The sequence below is a fragment of the Hordeum vulgare genome, chromosome 2H (genome assembly GCF_904849725.1).
Source record: "Hordeum vulgare subsp. vulgare chromosome 2H, MorexV3_pseudomolecules_assembly, whole genome shotgun sequence".
Lineage (NCBI taxonomy): Eukaryota > Viridiplantae > Streptophyta > Magnoliopsida > Poales > Poaceae > Hordeum > Hordeum vulgare.
In genome coordinates, this window is record NC_058519.1 from 65,746,244 (window position 1) to 65,762,492 (window position 16,249).

The 16,249-nt window shown below is 48.6% G+C and overlaps 1 protein-coding gene across 1 annotated transcript in view; it reads left to right on the plus strand.

Moving 5' to 3' along the window:
- The first annotated feature begins 380 nt into the window (after positions 1 to 380).
- Positions 381 to 16,249, plus strand: part of LOC123425027 (transformation/transcription domain-associated protein-like) — a 28,214-nt gene continuing 12,345 nt past the window's right edge. Inside the window, exons 1-15 of the mRNA XM_045108698.1 lie at positions 381 to 554; positions 1,148 to 1,875; positions 1,949 to 2,077; positions 2,158 to 2,243; positions 2,809 to 2,917; positions 3,523 to 3,618; positions 10,046 to 10,108; positions 10,188 to 10,247; positions 11,549 to 11,617; positions 11,751 to 11,832; positions 11,942 to 11,994; positions 12,249 to 12,311; positions 12,389 to 13,618; positions 14,677 to 15,669; positions 15,759 to 16,094. Of these exons, the coding sequence (XP_044964633.1) occupies positions 491 to 554; positions 1,148 to 1,875; positions 1,949 to 2,077; positions 2,158 to 2,243; positions 2,809 to 2,917; positions 3,523 to 3,618; positions 10,046 to 10,108; positions 10,188 to 10,247; positions 11,549 to 11,617; positions 11,751 to 11,832; positions 11,942 to 11,994; positions 12,249 to 12,311; positions 12,389 to 13,618; positions 14,677 to 15,669; positions 15,759 to 16,094 (4,161 nt within the window). The 5' untranslated portion in view covers positions 381 to 490. The remainder of the gene's footprint in view (positions 555 to 1,147; positions 1,876 to 1,948; positions 2,078 to 2,157; positions 2,244 to 2,808; positions 2,918 to 3,522; positions 3,619 to 10,045; positions 10,109 to 10,187; positions 10,248 to 11,548; positions 11,618 to 11,750; positions 11,833 to 11,941; positions 11,995 to 12,248; positions 12,312 to 12,388; positions 13,619 to 14,676; positions 15,670 to 15,758; positions 16,095 to 16,249) is intronic.

Genomic DNA, 16,249 nt, shown 5'->3' on the forward strand with positions numbered 1-16,249 from the left:
CTAATTCTCTATAAAACTGCTCTAAAATGGATGTGACGGAGCGGAACGGTTTCAAACAAGACCTTAGAGTGTTCATTTGGAGGGAGCATTGACTTGAGATCGGCACTCGGTTTCCTTCCTTCCGAAGCCACGAGCCCGACCGCAGCAGAGGGACCGAACCCAACCCAGCCCGAAACGCAGCACCACCCTCCCTTAATTAAAACCATCGCTCTCTCTCTCCCGTCGTCTCCATCTCTCCCCTCCCTCCCTCCTCCCTTCCCCAAACCCTCCTCAGCTCGCCCGCGAGCGCGAGGCACGGCTCTCCCCTCTGCCCGTGCCGGAAAGAACGAACGCGCGTCTCCCCTCCGCGGCTTCCCGTCGCTCCCCCGCCCTCCCCGGCCGCCGCCGGCGGCGCCCCCCTCCCGGCGGCGCAGATCCCCCAAAACCCTAAGCCCTGGCGCGGCGGTAGGGTTTGTGGCCCGCCCGTCCTCCGACCGGGCTTGGGGCCGCCATGGCGCCCATCAACAGCTCCAACATGGAGCTGCACTCGCAGAAGCTCTTCGAGCCCGACCTACGTACGCCCCCGCGTCCCCCCTCCCCCCTCCCCCCATGCCCTGTTTACCTGCTTTTTTGTATTGTGCCGGCCGCCGCGTCAATTCTGCGGTCGTGCTTGCGTGACGCGCTCGCGGTTTCGCTCGGGGCTGGCGGATCGTCTGTAGTTTGCCCGCCCATTGTTTCCTCGCAACATTTTTGTTTGTTTGTTTGCAGTTATTAGACTGTCGCTCTTGCAGTCCTGTTTACCCTACTGAATCTCCGCAGCCCCCTTCTGGTTTATTAAGCCTGTATCTTTTTTATACGGCGTGGATTAATTAGAGGTATATTGCCACCCCAATGTACAGTTCTGCAGTGTCAGGTTTCCGCTGCCTGGAACCGAATGAAGCTGTTCCATGTTTTTTTCCCATTAATCTAGCATGTAGTTCTCCATGGTAGAATCTTGTCAAACGGCCTGCTCTCCACTTTCCTGTCGAAATTCACCATAAAGGAGTAAATGACACTTCTTGTTCGATCCCAAGTTGCAAATACTGAAAGCCGTAATACTTTCTCTGGAGCCGGTGATTCTTTTGGCTCGATGGTCCGACGCCTAATCATCCGTTTGACTATGTTGCAGCTGTGCAAGTCCGGCTGCAGCTTGTGATGGAAGTTCGGGACAGCTTGGAGATGACACATACTCCGGATTACCTCAACTTCCTTCGATGCTACTTCAGGGCCTTCTCAGCCATCCTGAGCACCTACACCTCGCCACAGGCCACTGAAAACGCTGAGCACAAGCTGCGCAATGTGGTGATCGAGATCCTCAACCGGCTTCCGCACAGTGAGGTGCTGCGACCCTTTGTCCAGGATCTTCTCAAGCTCTCTCTCCGCGTGCTGACACAGGACAATGAGGACAATGCCCTTCTTGCCATTCGAATCGTATTTGACCTTCTCCGCAACTTCCGCCCTACTGTTGAGGCAGAGGTCCAGCCATTTCTTGATTTTGTTGTTGCAATATACCGCAACTTCAAATTTACTGTCAAGCATTTCTTCGATAACCCCAATGCCAGTGCCAATGTCGTTGCTCCTGTGTCCAATCAGCATTTGGACCCCACTGCCGATGGCCCAGGCATGTTGGCAGTGCCAAGTGGTGGACAACTCAATCCAAGCGCACAGTCATTCAAGATAGTTACCGAGAGCCCTCTTGTGGTGATGTTTCTCTTTCAATTGTATGCCAAGCTGGTGCAGACAAATATCCCGTTCTTATTGCCACTCATGGTGGAAGCAATTGCTGAGAACGGGCCAGACAAGGTGCCGCCTCACCTGAAGACACCCTTTGTTGAGTTAAAGGGTGCGCAAGTCAAGGTAGAGCTTAGTTCACTATACTTTTGTTGCCTTGCCTGTGGAGTTCTTGACCGATTGATGGTTTGTGCTGCAGACATTGTCGTTCCTGACGTACCTGCTAAAAAGCAACGCAGATTATATAAAGCCATATGAGAACAGTATATGCAGCAGTATTGTGAAATTGCTTGTTACATGCCCTGCAGACTCAGTTTCCATAAGAAAGGTTACTATGACTTGAAAACTTCCTTAGTTAGGTGCTGCATCATGCATTATTTTGAAACACTTACAATTATGTAATTCCAGGAGCTGCTAGTTGGGCTGAAGCAAGTTCTCAACACTGAATACAGGCGTGGACTGTTTCCCTTGATTGACACACTTCTTGATGAAAGGTACATAAACCATTTCACTTCTTGAATGCTCACTACCATATTTCGTTCCATGATTTTTAAATGCAGAGGCAAGATGGTTTACCATGTGGTGTGCTAGCTAGCTATCTCATAATTCATGACCACTTGTTTCTTTCGGTGTTTCCTTTTGAAGTTACTTTTGGAGGGCTGAATATTTTTAGATAAAGTCCAACTAAACAAGGTCACATAAATTCCTTTTCATCGAAGACAAGGATAATTCAAAGCAGTTGGAAACCTAGGAATTATAAAAAATCATCCCTCCCCTTGATTTGTATTGATTTGAACTCTTCAATTTAAGTCTGTAGAAAATAACTGTAAAACTGTAAGCAGAGAAATACCATATCCACTGAGCTGTCAATGAGGTACTAGGTGTTAGCTGATCGTATCCTTCTTTTCTTACGGTTGCCGTGTCAACTGAACTGGGTACATGGTAATCTTATGTCATTTATGCCCTGTTATATTGGAGCACTTGATTGCTTGCTTTTTGCATGTCATGCTTTCTTCTTGGTTTCAGACAAGTTTTAACTCTTAATTGCTTGTCTTCCAGGGTTTTGGTTGGCACAGGGCGAGTTTGTATCGAAACATTAAGGCCGCTTGCTTATACCCTTCTTGCAGAGTTGGTGCATTATGTTCGAGGAGACCTAACCCTTCCGCTGGTTGATCTTATTCTTTAACTCCATGCAAATCTTGTTACATTAAACTATTTATTTTATTTCACAAGATCACAAATTTGGCACTGCTCAGTCAGAGGGTATGTCCGGCTTATGTCCAATACATGCTTTACCAACTTTTTGGGTCTGGCCTAAATTTTGGTCATTGTTTGGATGCTTACCAATATTTTGACATGCCTTGCTCCTTTGCTTATGTTAGTTTATTTTTCTTGCCAACATTGGCCAAATCATGGGCACGAGAAACCATGGCCAAATTTTTGGCCAGGTAGAATTTTGTTTTGGTAGAATCGGGCTTAAAATCAAACACACCCATAATTTCTGCAATTCCGTAGATTTTAGAGGGAGAACTACTATCTTATTTGCTCATTGTAAACACAACCAATATAAAGGCTTAAACAGCTAGTTGTTTGCTTGATTAGGTGCTTTGTTAGATTTTTCTTTTTCCAGCTGTAACACAGATACTGTAATTTTCCTTATTCAGCAAAGATTACACAAGTATCTATGAGAGCAGACTTTTGCTTTGTTCTACTATATTCATGACCTAGTTTTGGGGATGTTTATACTAAAGCAGTAACTTCTCTTTTGTGCAGTTGTCACGGATCATCTATTTGTTCTCTCGGAATATGCATGATTCTTCGTTAACTCTCGTAATTCATACGACGTCTGCCCGTCTAATGCTTAATCTGGTATGCTTACTATTCTTCCTTTCTTTAGTATACAAAAATGACATTTACCAAGGATTTCAAATCATATTGGCTGCTGGAGGCTGGTGTCAGTGGGCTTAACGAGGCCAGCTGGACTTTGGTGGGTGTTTTGAAGGAGTGGAAATGAGGGGATAAGAGGGGGATAGGGGAGGAAGCGAGTAAAGTCACTGCCACCGTCACATCTGTTCCACGATATTGGAGTAGCAGATCTGATTTTTTCCTCTTGAACATAGACCTTGAACTCGATCTCAATCTCGATCATGGCTTTGCTGGCCTATGATTATGATGTCAGGATACGATGGTTGCCTGCCAACGATCACCTCTATCAGTGTTAGACCTTTCAACCTGAGCATTGATAGTTGTGGATGACACTAGGAGAGTTGGGACAATTTTCGTTGGTTTATTTCTCACACAATGCCATGCCAACCTGAGGGGTTGGGGATACATATTTATAGGCTGCTAGCCAGCCAAGCATATGCTAAGATGCTAGTCTAAGATGCTGCTAAGATGCTATCCTAACCGCCAGTCCTTGATGGTCAAGGATTCTATCCTAACAGCCACAAGGACCATGTGCTGCAGCCCCACAAAGGACTATGTGCTGCAGCCCCACAAAGACCATAGTACATAGACTTATCCATCATTCTCCCCCTAAGTCTTGTACGTCGTCTTGTGGGAGAGTCGAATCATCCCAATCCTGGAGCAGAGTTCGAGGAACTTGATCCTCCCAAGAGGCTTGGTGAGCAGGTCTGCGAGCTGGTCCGTGGTGTTGATGTAGCTCGCCTCGATGCTCCCTTCTTCCAAGCAGCTGCGGATGAAGTGATACCTCAATCGGATGTGCTTGCTCCGTTCGTGAAAAACGGGGTTCTTTGCCAGGGCCAGGGCGGACTTGCTGTCCACCAGGAGCTGCACCGTTCTGGTGTCTCGGACGAGGAGATCACCAAGCAGTCGAGCAAGCCAGAGCGCCTGAGTGCAGGCGGTGGAGGCCGCTATGTACTTGGCCTCACAGCTGGACAGGGCCACCACCTGCTGCTTGACCGATTGCCAGCTCACGAGACACTTGCCGAGGAAGAAGAGGATCCCGCTCGTGCTCTTGCTGGTGTCGATGTCGCCGACGTGGTCGCTGTCGCTGTACCCGACGAAGTGTGCCGCCCCCGGACACCTAGGGTAGTGGAGGCCGTGGTCGAGGGTCCCTGCCACGTAGCGGACGATCCTCTTCACTGCCTGCTGGTGCTCCGACGTCGGTCGCTCCATGAACCGACTGACATAGCCGACGGAGAATGCCAAGTCCGGCCGTGTGTGGGCGAGGTAGCGAAGGCTCCCCACAAGGCGTCGGTACTGCGTAGCGTCCACTTCCTTCGTCGTGCCGTCGCGGCTCAGTTTCATCCTCTCCTCCATCGGAGTGAGAGCTGGGTGGCAGTCGGTGAGCCCAGCTAGCTCAATGATGCGCTTGGCGTAGGCGGACTGTCGAAGCGCGATCCCGGAGTGATCCTGGTGCACCTCGATCCCTAGATAGAAGGAGAGGAGCCCCAGATCACTCATCTGGAAGGTGGCCTTCATGTCTTCCTTGAACGCCGCCACCTCTGCATCTTTGATGCCGGTGATCACCAAGTCGTCAACATAGACGCCCACCAGCAGGGCATTTCCTCCACTGCCCCGTCGGTAGACGGCCGCCTCATGCGGGCTTTGCTCGAAGCCCATCTTCTTTAGCGTGGAGTCTAGCTTGGCGTTCCACGCCCTAGGTGCCTGCCGTAGGCCGTAGAGAGCCTTACGCAGGCGGAGTACCTTGCCCTCCTGGCCAGGGATCGCAAATCCCGGTGGCTGATGCACATAGACTTCCTCCTTCAAGTCGCCGTTGAGGAATGCCGACTTGACATCCATGTGATGGACACGCCAGCCCTCCTGGGCAGCTAGCGCAAGGAGAAGTCGCACGGACTCCATCCGTGCCACGGGAGCGAAAGCATCGTCGAAGTCGACTCCTTCCTGCTACAAGAAGCCTCGGGCCACCAAGCGAGCCTTGTGCTTGATGATGGCGCCGGCTCCATCCCTCTTCAGCTTGAACACCCACTTAAGGGTGATTGCGCGGTGACCACGAGGGAGGTCAGCGAGCTCCCAGGTGCGGTTCTGCTCGACCGCATCCATCTCCAACTGCATCGCGGCGCGCCATGCCGCGTCTTTCTCGGCCTCTGCAAAAGACCGAGGTTCGCCGTCCTCACACGCGAGTTGTAGCTGCGCCTCCAGGTCGCGTGGCACCAGTCCCGGCACCGGCTGGTTGCCGAGTAGATTATCCATCGTACGATACCGTAGCGGTTCGCCGCTATGATACGCGTCGATGCGCTCCTCGTCGTGGGTGAGCGGGGAAGTGAACTTCATCGGGTTGTGCTCTGCGTGAGCTGGTGCTGATGAAGACGAGCCCGGAGTGGTGACTGTCGGGGCTGGAGTATGCGGCGTCGCCGGTTGTGGTGCCGTCGGTGTAGCAGGCACCGAAGTCGATGTAGTTTTGGGGGCTGGGGTAGACGTGCTCGGCGAAGAGGAGCTGCTTGCTCCCCCAGCTTCCTTGAAGTGGACGTACTCGACAATGAAGTCGTCATACGTCGGCGTTGAGCCGTCGTCCACCGCCTTGTCCCATTTCCACCCTCGCCCTTCGTTGAACACGACGTCTCGCGCCGTGCGCACACGCTGTCTCTGGGTCGAGGATGCGGTAGGCCTTTGAGCCCTCCGCATAGCCGATGAAGACTCCCGGAGTACTCCTGTCGTCGAGCTTGCCGATGTGGCCGAGCTCTTTGGCGAACGCAAGGCAGCCAAAGACCCGCAAGTGAGAGACCGTCGGCTTCCGCCCATGCCAGGCCTCGTACGGCGTCCTGCCGTCGAGTGCCTTAGTAGGCGAGCGGTTGAGGATGTAGACGGCCGTTAGCACCGCCTCTCCCCAGAAAATAGCCGGCATCCCTCTCTGCTTGAGGAGAGCCCGAGCCATCCCCACAACCGTCTGGTTGCGCCGCTCGACGACGCCGTTTTGCTGCGGGCTGTACGGCGCGGAGTAGTGGCGCTGGATGCCCTCATCAGCGCAGTACGACGCGAATTCAGCCGTCGTGAATTCTCCACCGTTGTCAGTGCGCAACACGCGCAGTTTGTGGCCGCTCTCCGCCTCCACAGCAACCTGCGCACGCCTGATGGCGTCCGGCGCCTCTCCCTTACTGCCGAGGACCATCACCCACATGTAGCGAGAGAGGTCGTCGACGAGCAGCAGGAAGTAGCGTCGACCTCCTGGTGTGGCTGGCGTCACCGGGCCGCACAGATCTCCGTGCACGAGCTCCAGCCTCTCCTTGGCCCGAAAACTCGCCTGCTGAGGAAAGGGGAGTCGTCTCTGCTTCGTCAGCACACAGATGTCGCAGAACTGCTCCACATGGTCGAGGCATGGCAGGCCTCGCACCATCTCCTTGGCACTTAGACGCTTCAGGGCCTCAAAATGAAGGTGCCCAAAGCGCTCATGCCATTGCCATGCCTCGTCGTCCCGACGGACAGCGAGACAGACCGGTTGTGCCACCTGCACATCAAGGACGTAGAGTCGATTTTCACCTCTGGGTACCTTGGCGAGAAGGCGACGCTGGCGATCCCAGATGCGTAGGACCCCATGCTCAATCAGCACGCGTGAGCCGTTCTCATCCAGCTGTCCCAAGCTGATAATGGAGTTCCTTAGCGCGGGGATGTAGTAGACACCGGTGAGCAGCCGGTGATCTCCCGTCTTGGTGGTGAAGATGACGGAGCCGACGCCCTTAATTTCCACAGCCGAGGCATCCCCAAACTTGACGGAGCCTCGCGCGTCGGAGTTGAGCTCGGCGAAGAATTCCCTTCGACCGGTCATGTGGTGGGTGGCGCCGGTATCGAGGCACCACCCCGCAGTCTTGTCCTTCCCGGAGCCATCGCCGAGAAGAGCGTGTGCTTTTGGCTCGTCGAGGTGGAGGGGAGCCTTTGCGACTGGTGTCGCTGAAGGTAGCTCGATGCTTGCATGCGCCATGAACAGAGCCGTCTCCTCCTCCGCCGCCTGTGCGACGTGAGCCTGGCCTTGTCGTGGTTGTCGACACTCATTGGCCCAATGGCCAAGCCGGCCACAGTTGTGGCAGCTGTTGTCCTGTGCCGGCTTGGGCTTGCCAGCGACGCCGTCCTTGGCACCTCCGCGGGCGTCACCTTCGGCACGTCCTTGTGCCTTGCCGCCCCTTCGCGCCTTGCGCTGCTTGCCGCGCTTGCGGCCGCCCGTCGTGGAAGAAGGCTCCCCCTTCTTCTTGTCACCAAGGCTGGCATCCCACTGCTCCCGAGTTAGGAGCAGCTTCCCGCCGGTGGTGATGGGCCCCGAGGGAGGCTGTGACTCGTCGGTGTCGACGACCTTGAGGCGACCTATCGCCTCCTCGATCGTCATCGTGGAGAGGTCCAGCAAAGACTCGATCGAGCGAGCCATCTGCTTGTACTTCTCGGGAATGCACCGGAAAAGCTTCTCGACAGCTCTCTCCTCGGTGTAGGTGGCATCGAACTTCACCATCTTCTGCAGTAGAGTGTTGAGACGGAGAGCAAAGTCATCAACGTCCTCACCTGGCTTGAAAGCCATGCTCTCCCACTCCTTACGAAGTGCCTGCAGTGTGGACTTGCGAGCACGGTCGCTGCCGATGCGTGCCGCGGCGATGGCGTCCCAAGCCTCCTTGGCAGTCCGCTTGTTGGAAAGCGAGAACTGCATCTCGGGCGGGACTGCGGCGATGAGGGCGTCCAGCGCCCGTCGATCTTCTTGGTGGTCGACGTTGCTGTCCTGGACTGCCTCCCACAGCCGCCGCACCTGGAGCCTGATCTTCATGATCGCGGCCCACTCGACGTAGTTGGTTTTAGTGAGGGTAGGCCACCCAACACTGGGACAACATCCCTGACCACAGTCCGGACCTCGTAGAGGCCGCGGTCCTGGTCGTTGCAGCCGCCGTCGCCGTGCGCACCTCCACCTGGAGCGCGGGCGTGCTCGGCTGCCCACTGCGCTGTCCGCTCTTGCGCCACTTTGGCGCGGTCTGCGTCGGCGCCGTCGTCCGCAGGCGCGGAGCCGTTGGAGCTGCCGGAGCCGACGCGGAGTGCCTTTGCACCTGCTGTAGCCTCACGTGCTGCCTCCGCTGCTGCTTCTACCTCCGCCCTGGCTGCTTCTACCTCCGCTGCTGCCAGCTCCGCTGCAGCCAGCCTTGACACCCTTGCTGCCGCAGCAGCTGCTGCTACAGCTGCTCGCTCACGCTCCTCTGCCACGGCGCGCTCGGCCTCCTGCCGGCGCCGTATGCTCGAGGTAGCCGTGTGCTGAGAGCAACCTGCAGACATGGCTCGCTGCAGGGGGGCTGTTGCGTGAAGAGGAGGCTGTTGCTGACGAGCTGCTGCTCGACAGTCCGGAGGGAGGGAGGTAACTAGGGGCAGCCGGAGCAGCTGCTGCTACCGGCTTAGGCTGCTCAGCTCCCGGTGAGAGAGGTGAGCAGGAAATGCTCAGGGTACAAGATAACCTGGCTCTGATACCACTTGTTAGACCTTTCAACCTGAGCATTGATAGTTGTGGATGACACTAGGAGAGTTGGGACAATTTTCGTTGGTTTATTTCTCACACAATGCCATGCCAACCTGAGGGGTTGGGGATACATATTTATAGGCTGCTAGCCAGCCAAGCATATGCTAAGATGCTAGTCTAAGATGCTGCTAAGATGCTAGTCCAAGATGCTATCCTAACCGCCAGTCCTTGATGGTCAAGGATTCTATCCTAACAGCCACAAGGACCATGTGCTGCAGCCCCACAAAGGACTATGTGCTGCAGCCCCACAAAGACCATAGTACATAGATTTATCCATCAATCAGCGGGTCTCCTCTCTCCCTATTGTTCTGTGTTGTGTGGCGGTGGTCTACCGGGAGGGAAAATACATACGGAAAAAAAGCAAGGGCTATCCCTAACATCGTCAGATGGTCCAAGCAATCACTCCTGCTACATTTTTATGTTATTTCCTTTTTCCATTCCTTTTTCTTTTCTCTTCTCTTCTACAAATATGCTTATCCTATATTATGTACCTTACATTTCACATTAGATAAACTTGGATGCTATGTCTCCTAACTTCCTACCAAAATGGTATATTTATTAAAGAAATTACTTGCCGTATGAGGTATCATTTATTGTTTGTATTTCACTGTCTAACTCTCGCCGAAGATGACCTATGCAATTAGGCGTCCTGGCGTCCTGGGGTCGCCGTGATTTTCCAGAGTGCCGAGATAACTCTAGTGATTTGTACATTACCTTTGTTGTTTAGTTTTTCCTTCTGTAATACAATATTCATGCATAACCATAAAGATAAATAGTATTTTTTAGTGAAAATAGCGTTTGTAAACTGCCAATGTTTTTGGTGCCACTCCACTCTAGGTCGAGCCCATATACGAAAAAGGTGTTGACCAGCAAAGCATGGATGAAGCACGAGTATTGTTGGTAAGAATTGTTTGTTCATAATGTACATATCAAAGATTACTTTTTCCTTAATAAATACTCCTGATTGGCCAATCACCAGGGGCGCATATTGGATGCATTTGTTGGGAAATTTAGGACACTGAAGCGCACGATTCCTCAGGTATATAGTAACTTCAGGATCTTTCTTCAATCCGTTGGCACATTATACACACATGGGTTAGATATTGCAATAGTTCGAACTGCAGAACTACAGTGCACAGCTATAAAACACAGGCAATATTTTCTAATGCTGCTATGTTCCAAAACAATGGGGCAGTTCAGCTGAATCTCTGCAGGGTCTGTATGTAATGGAGTATGAGCTAGCTGTGTGAATTCCTAATGCAAATGTGTGTAGGATTGCGTTGGTAGTCTTGGTCCCTATTTCTTGGTATGGAATTTATGTTCCGTCCCATATTAACTGTCGCTCAAACAAAGTATCTAGCACTGAAATATGGGACGGAGGGAGTAGAAGTATACAAAACTATATACACAACAGAAGATTCATATTATCAGTGTTGCAGTCTTATTCTAGTAGAAATCTACTTACCATTCGGAATTTCCAAGGCCAAAGTAAGTTCAGGCCTTCGTGCGTTTCAGTAAAGTAGCTATCATAAGATCTCCCCCAACTATCCTTATGACCCCCCTGCTAGTTAGGGCCAGTTCTTTTGACGGCTTAAAAAATAGGCCGCTTCCTCTCCAGCTTTTTCCATAAGCCGCCTTCATCATTCATTGGGGCATCTTAACTAGTTGTCAAAATTGCAAGTTTAGAAGCCTCAACAAATTTTGTGAGCGGCTTATTTTTTAAGCCAGGGAAAGGCAGCTTATTTTTTAAGCTACCCAAAAGAACTGACTGACCCTTACCGGCATGATATGTTCTCCCTGCTGTCATTGCCTATCCGCATAATATGTTTCTATTTGGTGGCATGTTTTACTTTGTTTGCTAAATATCCAGAAAAGCAGGTGATAAGGTATGAAAAGCATGGGGAATAATTTTGTCTAGTACTCCTAATTGTTAAGGCCCAATCATCAACTTTAGGATTGACCTAAGGGCTCTCTGCTCACTCTGGCTAAGGAGATAAGGTTTCTTTAAGTGTCATGTAGCTTTGTGTGATTGGCTGGTTGCCCTGTCTCTTTTGTATCTCTACATATTTTACATATTTCCATCTTGTCCTGCAACAGAACATATCAGATCTTAAGATTTCTATTATGAACAACAATGAAAAGGTTGCTATCATTTACTTCAATTTCAGCTTCTTTATACATGAGAACTGAAAATGTAATGGTAAATTCATGTTGTGCTTACTAATGTGTATCTCATGATCTACTTCCACAGTACTTAAATTGGCTTTCAAGCACCCAGTAATGCTGCATCATTTCCATTTATTGCTTTATATTATGTTACCTTACTCTTGTTCTCTGTAGTTGCTTGAAGAAGTTGAGGAAGGGAAGGAACGTCCAAATTTGAGAATGAAGCTCGAAGTCCCATTACAGGTGTGTTTGATGTGATACAGCTGAATCTGATAAACCAAGCACTATGAAACTTTATGAGGGATCCATGGCTAAATCTGATACAGCTGCTGCTTTTTTGTTGTTGTTTATTAAACCATTTTGATATTTATTGCAGACTGTGTTGAATTTGCAACCACCCTTGGAGTATACGAAGGAGGTTAATGATTACAAAAGTCTGATAAGGACACTCGTAATGGGTATGCACTTTGATATACAGTATTCACACCATTCAAAGTTTTTAAGCGATTACATGCATATTGTGGCTACACGTCTGAACTATCAATTTTCATATTGAACCCCCACCAGGAATGAAGACAATAATTTGGAGTATAACCCATGCTCATTGGCCACGCCCACAGGTATTATGAACTCTGAATTGCTAAATACTCCCTCCGTCTCAAAATGTAAGACCATTTTTGACACTGATGGTCTTACATTTTGGGACGGAGGTTGCAGTAAATTTGGCCGCTTGTCATTTTCTTTGTGCTCTAGTCCTTAATTCTTATATCCTATCATGTGTTGTGCAGCAACGGAATCAGCAATTTGCTAACTGCTTGTCATTTTCTTTGTTCTCTAGTCCTTAAGTTCTTATATCCTATCATGTGTTGTGCAGCAACAGAATCAGCAATCTGCTAATTTGTCAGTTCAACCCTTCAGGGGACTGCGGGAGGATGAGGTACATACTCTGTCCGAGCCTTTCTTCCTCTTGGTTTGATTTGAGTTTTTGTAATAAATCTTGACCATCTATTATAGGTGCGGAAGACTTCAGGTGTTCTAAAATCTGGTGTTCACTGTTTAGCTCTATTTAAGGAGAAAGACGAGGAGAGGGACATACTGCAATGTTTTTCACAAATGCTAGCTATAATGGAAGCTCGCGATATCATGGATATGTTCTCCTTCTGCATGCCGGACCTTTTTGATTGCATGATAACCAACAACCAGCTGTTACACATATTTTCTTCCCTTCTGCAAGCTCCGAAGGTTCTCCGCCCCTTCACAGATGTATTGATTAATTTCCTTGTTAGCTCGAAGCTTGATGCTCTGAAACAACCAGATTCACCTGCAGCAAAGCTTGTCTTGCAACTCTTCCGCTTCTTGTTTATTGCTGCCGCAAAGGCACCAGAAAGCTGCGAACGCACTCTTCAGCCACACGTGCAAGTAATAATGGAAGTTTGCATGAAGAGTGCCACTGAAGTTGAGAAACCTCTTGGTTATATGCACCTTCTCCGTAGCATGTTCCGTGCATTGAACAGTGCTAAATTTGATTCTTTGATGCGTGATCTTATTCCATCTCTTCAACCTTGCCTCAATTTGTTACTCTCGATGCTTGATGGGCCAACAACTGAAGATATGCGGGACTTAATCTTGGAGCTTTGCCTGATATTACCTGCCCGTTTGAGTTCATTGCTACCCCACATTCCTCGTTTGATGAAACCTCTTGTTCTTGCTCTGAAAGGGAATGATGATCTTGTGAGCTTAGCTCTTTGTACACTTGAATTTTGGATCGATAGCCTTAATCCTGATTTTCTGGAACCTAGCATGGCAAGTTTAATGTCTGAGGTCATTCTTGCTTTATGGTCTCACTTAAGGCCCCTTCCCTACAAATGGGGTACAAAGTCGTTGGAACTTTTAGGTAAGCTAGGCGGTCGAAACAGGCGATTTCTGAAGGAGCCCCTAGCACTTGAATGCAAAGAAAATCCGGAACATGGACTTCGTTTAGTTCTGACTTTTGAGCCCGCAACACCCTTTTTAGTTCCTCTGGACAGATGCATACATTTTGCTGTTGGTGCTGTTATGCAAGGTACCGGTATGGAGGCTTTCTACAGGAAACAGGCTCTTCAGTTTATTCGAGTATGCTTGAATTCTTTGTTAAATTTGAGAGAAAATGTACCTGCGGAGGGTGTGAGCTCTGGAGTTCTTGGGCATCTGCTCATATCTTCATTAGATCCCGCAAGGCGTCGCAATGATGCTTCAGATATGAAGGTTGGTATACTACTCCTATTTAAGACTTCCCTCAAGACATCCTGTGTATACTATTGAGCACTAGCATTAAATATTAATATGTGCTCCCCCCTTTCTCCTTTTGATGTCCTTTAGAATGTACGAGTCTACAATCTACATCTTAAAATTCTGACCCTAAGATGCACACAGTATTTGGACCTATCATATGCTAATATTGTTGTGACATGTGTCATAAATGACACCCTCAATTCATTATATTAAGGACTGGATCAGTATCCAGCACAAGAAAGAGAATGGGTTGAAGTGTTGTTTAATCAGACCTTTATTATCTCATGGAATATGATATTCTTATTTGTACATTCCATGGTTACCTGTTACCGAAGTTGCTAAAATGTAGTCAGGTTTATTTTGACCTGGTGTTCATTTGAAGTTACTTGATATAACTTTGCAGATGATAGTATGTTTGTGGAATTAACAGTTGGCTTTTATTTACCTGTTAACCTCTTTGTAAATGATAGCCAATATGGCACTGAATAAGGTACTTCTCCCTGTCCCATATTAGTAGTCCCTCAAATGGATGTATCTAGACATATTTCAGTGCTAGATACATCCGTTTGAGTGACAATTAATATGGAAAGGAGGGAGTACTAAACTAAAAGCCACTGTTAATAATTGTCATTTTGAACTAGTAATTTCTACTAAACTAACCTACAAGTGAATTTATCTTCGTTCTTCAGATTATATTGGGCCTTCATCATTGCCAAGTTGGCACATGTGGTTTTTGGGTTGCATGCAATATGTGCACTTCTGATTGTAGCTAACTGCAACTAGGTGTTTAATCAGATGTCTGGCAGTGCTATGCATATAGATATTTTAGATTCTTATTTGCAGATCTGTTGATCACTTAGCCCTTAAGTTTTAGTGATCCATGTCCAAAGCAAAATGATTTCACAGATTAGTGGTAATTGATTCTGGACTTGGAACCATAGTATTTTTTGGCCTCTGTGTTCTAGCCGTCTTATCGTTTGGTTACTGATTTGTCTCTTACTGATGCTTCCCTTTATTTTATCTGTTTTTAGGGAGATTTAGGTGTGAAGACAAAGACACAATTATTGGCAGAAAGATCTGTCTTCAAGGTTTTGCTTGTAGCTATCATCGCCGCTAAAGCTGATACCAGTCTTCAAGATGAGAAGGATGACTTTGTTGTTGACATATGCCGGCATTTTGCTATACTTTTCCATGTTGATTCGCCATCATCCAATCAATCTGGATTTGGGCAGCCTATTGGTTCGTCCCTCTCATCTAGCATCACCATGGGGTCTAGACCAAGAAGCACCACATCATCTAATCTCCGGGAGTTGGACCCTTTAATATTTTTGGATGCATTAGTTGAAGTTCTATCTAGTGAAAACCGTCAACATGCAAAAGCTGCTCTATCTGCTTTGAATACTTTCGCCGAGACACTAATCTTTCTCGCACGGGTGAAACACACTAGTGTGCTAAGAGGAGGCCCAAGCACTCCTATGCTCGTTTCTAGTCCATCTTTGAATCCAGTATATTCTCCTCCCCCGAGTGTGCGGGTTGCCGTGTTTGAGGAACTATTGCCCCGATTATTGCACTGTTGTTATGGTAGCACGTGGCAAGCTCAGATGGGTGGTGTAATAGGCCTTGGAGCATTGGTTGGTAAAGTGTCAGTGGAAACCCTATGTATCTTTCAGGTCAGAGTTGTACGTGGACTTATATATGTTCTTAAGAGGCTTCCAGTGCATGCAAACAAAGAGCAGGAGGAGACAAACCATGTCCTAACACAAGTGTTACGGGTAGTAAACAACGCAGATGAAGCAAACAGTGAACCCCGCAGACAAAGTTTCCAGGGAGTTGTTGAGTTTCTTGCTTTCGAGCTGTTTAACCCCAATGCTTCAATTGTTGTGAGAAAGAATGTGCAGGCATGCTTATCACTGCTTGCAAGTAGGACCGGCAGTGAAGTCTCTGAATTGCTTGAGCCTTTGTATCTACCATTGCTTCAGCCTCTGATTTCACGACCTCTGCGTTCGAAGAACGTTGAGCAACAGGTTTCCTTGGATCCCTAACTTTTTACTCATCCAGACTGAACTTTTATAATATCAGTTGATTGATTTCTTTCCTTTTCTTTTTGTCACAGGTGGGTACTGTTACAGCCCTGAACTTCTGTCTAGCACTAAGACCACCTCTTCTGAAGTTGTCGCCTGAGCTTGTCAATTTTTTGCAAGAAGCACTGCAAATTGCGGAGGCTGATGAAACGGTATGGGTCACCAAGCTGATGAATGCCAAAATAGTCATGACATGGAATAAACTAAGAACTGCATGCATTGAACTGCTCTGTACTGCGATGGCTTGGGGAGATCTGAAAGCTCCAATTCACAGTGAATTGCGGGCAAAGATTATCTCAATGTTTTTCAAGTCTCTGACATGTAGGACAACTGAAATTGTCAATGTTGCCAAGGAGGGACTTCGGCAGGTAACGTTTATCTGTACTTATGTTCTGTTATATTGACACTTTGCAATGGAAATCAGAATATTTCTTAATTGTTAAGCCTTTTGTTTGTTAATTTCTGCTTTACTAATAACTATTTCGACATAAAAAAGTTTTCCATGTGCTATGTTCTCACTTGT